Source organism: Pocillopora damicornis, chromosome 6 (genome assembly GCF_964200805.1).
Source record: "Pocillopora damicornis chromosome 6, jaPocDami1.2, whole genome shotgun sequence".
Classification (NCBI taxonomy): domain Eukaryota; kingdom Metazoa; phylum Cnidaria; class Anthozoa; order Scleractinia; family Pocilloporidae; genus Pocillopora; species Pocillopora damicornis.
Window position 1 is genome coordinate 2,510,851 of NC_142675.1, and position 7,629 is coordinate 2,518,479.

The 7,629-nt window shown below is 37.4% G+C and overlaps 1 protein-coding gene and 1 pseudogene across 1 annotated transcript; both read left to right on the plus strand.

The window, feature by feature from the left end:
- The first annotated feature begins 1,181 nt into the window (after positions 1–1,181).
- LOC149043433 (ryncolin-1 pseudogene) lies at positions 1,182–2,201 on the plus strand (annotated as a pseudogene).
- A 2,770-nt stretch (positions 2,202–4,971) lies between these two features.
- On the plus strand, positions 4,972–6,122 carry LOC149043434 (trace amine-associated receptor 7d-like). Its single transcript, XM_089210161.1, has one exon. The coding sequence runs from the start codon at positions 5,067–5,069 to the stop codon at positions 6,006–6,008; it is 942 nt and encodes a 313-aa protein (XP_089066287.1). The 5' UTR covers positions 4,972–5,066; the 3' UTR covers positions 6,009–6,122.
- Positions 6,123–7,629: the final 1,507 nt, after the last annotated feature.

The window sequence follows — 7,629 nt, forward strand, 5'->3', positions numbered from 1 at the left end:
AAAGAACAAGGAGCTCTACGCCTTTACTCAGACGGTTAGTTGGTTTGAGAAATTTAGCCTCAATTTTGGCATTTTTTTTTAAGTTGGAAGTGGATATCGCTGTAATGCAGAGTAAATGGGACCTTTTATTTCTATTGGAAATTGCCTTTTGTTTTCCTTTAAGAGCTGTTTATCTCACCAGCATAATTCTAATTTCTCCAATTTTGTTGATATAGCAAACTGAATACGTCACGCACCATGGCTCTTACTTATTACCTACTAGAAGACGGACACAAAGATGACGTCACCATAAACAAGTTTTTTCTTTTTTTATCAAATAACACAAATGGGTTCCATGTTGCCGTAAGTCTGTACAATAATAGATCACATGACGTTACATAAATGATGACGTCATCTCTAATTAATCACTATGTCTGGTAAAATTTGATCAAAGATGTACCTCATAAGCAATTTCATATCCACTCGTGTAGCAAGCAATACTCATCTGAATTTTACGTATAATAGGAGTTATAATAATCATTGGTATGTCTCGTAATAAAATTTCTTAGCGCCTTACTTTTATTACAAGGCCATCTGTAATCCTTTAGTCGAATTCGTTTGATTCATTTCGATCGCTTTTTCCATGATTCAGTTTTTGTTGTCAGGCAGAATTTTCAACCCCATCTTAATTCAACTATGCACAGGTATTTCGAAACGTCAGCTTTAAAACTCTTTAAGGTGGCCAGTTTACGTTATTAACTCAGTTGATAATACTAAATTACCCTGTTATACTCTCCCACCTACGCAGCACCACAGTTTCTTAAGAAACTCACCGTCCTTAACCAAAATATATGTTAACAAGATAGAAAAACAACCAAACAGAAAAGATGAATCTTACATTTCCACAGTTTGCGGGTTGCGCAGATTTGCGCCTATTGCAAATGACCATCTTTAAGATACTTGGCTTAGTTTAAGGAAGCCTTTTAAAAACTACTTATTAATTTTTAGAGGGTTTGAAGGAAGGCATTTGCCAAATTCTTCTTCTTAAGTGGTCTCCCATATATTTCCTTTGTTGTCGCCTTTTATAACTTGGAGACTTTGGAAGTGTAAAAAAAGAGATGCAAAGAAGGCTTTGTGTAACAATACCCCTCCGAACCCTCCCCCTAAGAAAAAGTCGGAAAGTTGGCTGCTCAAGTATAACGATGGGAATGCAATTGAACTCCTTGAAAATGGAAGCCTTAACTCTTTCTGTAATTAACAGACCTCGTAAGTGCGCCGTCATTATTTCACGATTACTCCATACCCTTTAGTAGACAGTGTGGTTCACAGAGGTGTCGCTCCATTGCAAGTTCGTCGCCTTCCAGTTCGCCTCCATCAAGAAGAGTTCGCCCCTTTATCAAAATGACAAATTAGCCCCCATCTTTATCACTTTGCCGCATGGTCATGATGCACTGACCTTTCTGCGCTCACTCCGTTCGTTATGACCTCGAGCTAAATATTTTCGTCTGGCTCTACCTCTCGGCACTAAGCACATAATTCGATTCTTGTTTTATGTAGCGAGAGGGTGCGATGATATCCTTTATGCTGGCTACAACACTAGTTGTGTTTATACCATCAACCCTGACAGAAAAACAGAGTTTAAGGTGTATTGCGACCTGCAGACGGACAGTGGAGGATGGATCGTGTTCCAAAGGCGACAGGATGCATCTGTCAGCTTCCATCGCAATTGGAATGACTATAGATCAAGCTTCGGAGACCTTAGAAAGAATTTCTGGCTGGGAAACGACAAAATTTATCGTATCACCATTGCAAATGAGAAGTCGCTGCGAATCGAGCTGGAGGATTGGAGTAGAAAGAAAGTTTTCGCTCATTACGACGTGTTCAAGGTAGACAACGAAAAAAACAGTTACAAGATCACGGTCATCGGTTACAATGGTAGATACGGGGATTCGTTGAGGTACCATAACAACATGATGTTCAGCACCAGAGACAGGGAAAACGACATGTGGAAGACGGGAAGCTGCTCAAATGACCTAACCGGGAGATGGTGGTTTAACGATTGTCACAACTCCAATTTAAACGGACAGTTCATTTGGAACACAAAAGCTTACAGTGGAATTGGCTGGGTTCGATTTAAACATAACCTCTCCTTAAAGTTTGTGGAAATGAAGATGAGAGCTCAGTCCTTCCTGAAAGAAAAAGAGGATGAAAGGGAGAAGTGAGACAAATATTTTTTTGCACAAATTCGTGAAACAATTTTGAGTCTATCTATAAAGTATTTCTTACAAAAAATTGTAACGCATAACTGTCAACAAACATAAAAGCTAAACCGTTATGCCCTGCTCTAGATAAGTAACATAACTATATCCCTCGATTAGAACGTGGAATATGGTTGGTCAATTTAGCAGGCTGTATATCACTGTACGGCCCGCTAAATTCAAAGGTTTGTGGTTAAGGCCACTCGAAGAATGTAATAAACTGAAACACATGAAAAAACTTCGCGGTGGTTTTCATCTGAATGGTCAAAGGCTGGTGTTTCATCCATAGACTTTAAAGTTAGAATTAATTGGTGGTTCTTGATAAACAGTAAACATGGAAGTACTAATAAAAAGCTTTTATTTGATTACTCAAATAACATATAGAAAATAATACATGGGCGCGCGTAGATATGTTCAACTCGACATCTCACTCGTTCGCTGCGCTCACTCGTGAACTATCGAGTTAAACACGAGAAGAGAAATTCCATATCTATAAGCAACCATGTATTATTTTGTTTATCATATAAACACAGTAGCTCTTTACTGAGAAGAAAAGCCGACTTCGTTAATGAATAAAAATAAATGAGTCGACAATCCCCGAATAACATTCGTAAAGTGCGTTGGCGCTCACTCTTAAGATGAAAAATTCGTTGAACCATCATTACAAAAACAATGGCCGTAATTTTCAATTTACAAAATTCTCATTTTTTTTATTTTGTCCCTACCGACAAAAGAAGTCTTTCAGGTAAACGGCTAAAACCGGCCAGTGGCATATCTTCCAGTTGTCGATTTTCATTCTCAGCTGAGAGAAATGCCAACACCAAAGCCACTGAATACGTAACTTTCGGTTTCTTTTTGAAGATTGGTTTTTTTCCCCTATTAGAGAAGTTTGAACCTAACCGTAAGTCAGTGATGCGGAGTTTTTAGTGTTTTAGTCGCCATAATTCGAGAAAGCTCCGACAAACAACTTGTATTGAGAATCGTGAAGGCTTTGCCGTTCATTTATCAACTTGACCGAGTGGCGCCAAAGGCGAGTGACGTGTCAACAGCTAATTGGCTATATCAACAGACATGAAAAAATACTATATTTTTTCACGTGTATTGTTTCGGCTTTTCTTGGAGCCGGAAATCCCTGTATAACACTGCAGTTTATGTAATAAAAAGCTTCTATCGGAGTACTCATAACAAGATGTTATCCAGGCCAGAACCATAATTGTGCCTTATAATAAACTGTACCTCATTAAAGTACTACGTTTTAGCTTTCATTTAAATGGTCAAACAGTAGATTGTCATCCACACCAAGCTAGAATCATCTTGGGCAGTATATTTAAAAAAACTCAGCTACCTTCATTTGAATGCGTCTTATTCACGGGCTAAAGGTAGGAATCCCTCCTCACCTAATTGCAAACATTACCATTTGCATTCATATGATTGGAAACATATATATGGTTGCATAACAACAGTCTTCATCAAGTATAATGGCACAAGATTTAGATGGAGTATTCTGACTTATCCACACAATTTTTAGGGCTCTGCTTTTTTCAATACAACCCGAATTCGAGATTCTCTATTTGCAATAGCGGACAAACTTCATCCGGCAGATTATTTAGAGCGGAAAAATTACGAAAATCATTTTGTTTATTAATTGGTATAGTGGCGACTGTCTTTAATTTTCTTCCGAGTTGCTGACAGATGAAGCAAAACTCTTGACCAATTACTTTACGATGTAAACCGAAACTATTACAATTCCTGATACCGCTCATCTGCAGACTTCTTTTCACTTCTGGACAAAATAAATTTATAGTCCTGTCATTTGCCGATTCGTTGTTTTCTTCATTCTTTCTTTACTTACAGACTCTAACAGGCTAAAGTCTTTCATATTCTAAACGCAATACTGCATTTTTCACACTTAATTTACATCTATGGATATCACAAAAAAGCCAGCCATCATTTTTAATTTACATCTGCCGTCAACATGAAAAATAGTCAAACTTCCTGTATTCTTTTCGTTCAAGTACTTGATGCACGATTGTTGTCTGATAAAATGTCTTTTCTTTTTTTTTTCGGTTGAAATATGTCAAAATATTACATGGCCATTGCTAAACTTTTTCTCAGCTAGGTGCAGCTGTTCATAAACTGAAGTGGATCTGTCTGATTTGTCTAAAGATTTGTCTGGAGGTAGTCAAAGTGAAAGCCGAACGCGGTCGTCTATGAGAGGGGAGGACTATCTGTATCTGTATTCATCGCTGTAAAATATTCCCAAGCTAATTTAAAACGATTGAAAAATATGCCGGTATTATCTCAGTTTAGTTAGTTTGCCGAACATTGTGATTACCTTCTAGATCCGCCACAAACGAGTGCGTAATTTATTCGTAATAATTATTTATGTCCCTCTCCCCACCCCTCACCAACCATAAAATGCTCGGTCTCTGAAGATGAATTCAGTGTATTCAGGCGAATTTAATAATTAAGAAGCATATGTCAGACACTATTTAATTTAACTGACTATAATGTCTCGTATATTCATTTTGATTGGTGAAAAATATGTTAATGATAGCCTTCCTCCAAATAACTTTTTTTCAGGTGTAAATGTCATGTTAAGCTAAAATGTCTTGAAGCATTAAAGAGATAATTGGTTTTAGTTCTAACTAACGCCGAGTTAAAGCGATACTCGATGCTTTTTTTCAAAAATTCATATGGCAGAGATGAGGACATCTTGTACTTTGATGGGGTTTTGTGCTTGTGACTGACATCTACATATGACTTAAAATTTTCCATTTTTAGAATCGGAAAATGTCAGGGCCACTGTAGTTTTAACGCTCAGATCTCATGGCTGAAAACGTTTGCGACAATCTCAAAGAGCTTTTCTCTGGAACCTCTACGGATGTTGAAGATTTTCGTCCAGCACTTGTCGCTAATTGTGTCTTCAACGGCTTTTTGTGTTACACAACCATCATTTTGAACATCGTTACCATCCATGCGATAAGGAAAACCGCGTCGTTGCCAAAACCTTTGAGAACATTATTACTGAGCCTGACTGCCTCCGATGTTGGCGTTGGTTTGTTGGTCCAACCGCTCTACATTTCGACTTTGGTCAGCCGGTTAAATCAAAAACGTATCGACTGCATTTCCTACAAGAAATTTTTGGCCGCTGTCAATTTCTTTTGTATATCCTCGCTCTTGAATGTTGTAACCATAAGTGCGGACAGGTTCTTGGCTGTTCACCTTCATCTCAGATATCAAGAGCTTGTGACTCACAAGCGCGTCACTGCAGCGGTGATATCAATATGGCTGTTTAGCACAATTATTTCTTCTAGTGCCTTTCACGATTCACTGCTTATCATCTCACAAGTCGTGTGGTTCGTGAACATGACTGTTTGCCTCATTCTGGTAGTAATTGTCTACTGGAGGATTTATATAGTCTTAAAGCGACACAAAAACCAGATTCAAGGTCTTCAAATCCAAGAAGCACAACAGGGAGTTCAAAATGGCAACTCATCAAACTTTTTGAAGCTGCGAAAGTCAGCTCTTGGAACATTTTATGTATGTGTTGTGTTCATGATTTGTTATTTGCCTTCCTATATTCTCTCTTTTTTACAAATGGCTCGCCTTTTAAGTCCAATCTCTCTCTACGAGGCTTCGCTATATACAACGACTTTGTTTTTCCTCAACTCGTCTTTGAACTCTGTTATATACTGCTGGAAGATGGGACCCATTCGTCGCACTCTCATGGACATAATACGAGGCATCGTTAGTCGATTTAGAGAATAGCATTTGTTATGAATAATTGTTATTATCAATAGAAGCTTCTAGAAATCTCCAGACTGCTTAATCATGCTGACATGCGTGCAATAGAACTTTCTAAAACATTTGATAAAGTCACGCAATTTTTACGTAATATCATTAAGATAGTTCTTTTGTGAATGTATATAAAGACTCAGTTATGTAATAGTAGTGGTTGTTGTTGTTGTCGAGAGTGACCGACTGTTTAGAAATCTATACCGTGAGAGAGAGCTACAGTGGAAGATTGTTAATATCAACAAACGGAGGAAACTGTGTGTTCTGCTCAGTGGCGAGCTACGATATAGACTGTAGTGGGCTTAAGTAAGTTTATGGAGCATAAGTACTGTACTGCCTTTAAGACGCTCCTTATTAAGAATATCACTCGTTGTGTAATAAAGTAGTTGAGTTTGTAGGATTGTAGTATTTTTCTATTGGTTAAATTAAATCGTAACACATTGGTTGGGTTCGTTTCTGATGCCAATTAAACATGATCTGTCGAAAGTGCTTCAGGAAAACTGAGGGAGGATGAACTTTAACGTTTAGGAAAACTACACAATGAGGTACTATAGAGTCAGTTATAGGAAAGCATCAGTTGTTAGTTTCAAGCACATTTTGTATGAGAAATTTATAAATAACCATAAAGCTTCCTAGATACTTGAAGTATTATTTCAAAGTTATGTTATCATTTGATGTATGTATTTTTAATTGTAAATAGGATAATAAATCATTAACCTTGTAAAGTGTATAGCTTGTGAAATAAACACAAAACCGATTTTAAGGTCGCTTTATAGTGTAATAAGGGCCACGTGTTCATCAGTGTTTTTACTACAGTTAAAAGCAACCCTCATTTAATAAAGCCTTTACTTACTTGCGATCACACATAGACTTCCAGAATTCAGTTGTGCGGTTTCTGATATAAAGAATAATGTTAAGTCAACTGGACTTGATGGTTTTCCATTCGACTAAAAGTCTCAACCTTGTCAATAGTAACCCGGCCACTTATTTACTTAGGCAAAGACAGAAGGTTATACATTTTATGCTAATTAAAAAAGAATATAAGGATCTCTACGCCTTTCACTCAGACAGTTAGTCCGTTTTGAAAATTTTAGCCTCAATTTTTATATTTTTTAATTTTACACTGCGCCGATCACCGCTGTTCTTGTCTATCCTCGTTTTTTTTTTGTTATGTTGAAACTTTTTTAGTGTTTGTCTACCACAGCAAATGAATACTTATTTTTAAAAAAGATGATTCCCTTTGGAGCTGAAGAGATCTCAAATTACATGACGCAGCTTCTTAATAACTCTAGTCGGTGAAAGACCAGTTGGCTATGTACAAAGCATGACATCCGACTCCAACCTCGCTCCCAGGAAGAGGCTGGTTAGAGTTAGACAAAAGACATCCATAATGCGAATCACGCGATCAGACCCACTTTAGTTTTCTTTGCCATTATAAGCCATTGTCACTAATCGATCGACAAGGAATGCCCAGATTCTTTAGATCTCCCTGTACAGATCCACCACAAGGCAAAGAACAATTTGTTTTAGGAACGTCAAACTTTGCAATTCCTTAGACCTGTCATTCAAGTGGAAAAGGATATTGACAGAATTC

Excerpts from the sequence above, each read along its gene's own strand:
- LOC149043434 (XM_089210161.1), top strand. The coding sequence starts at position 5,067 with ATGGCTGAAAACGTTTGCGACAATCTCAAAGAGCTTTTCTCTGGAACC.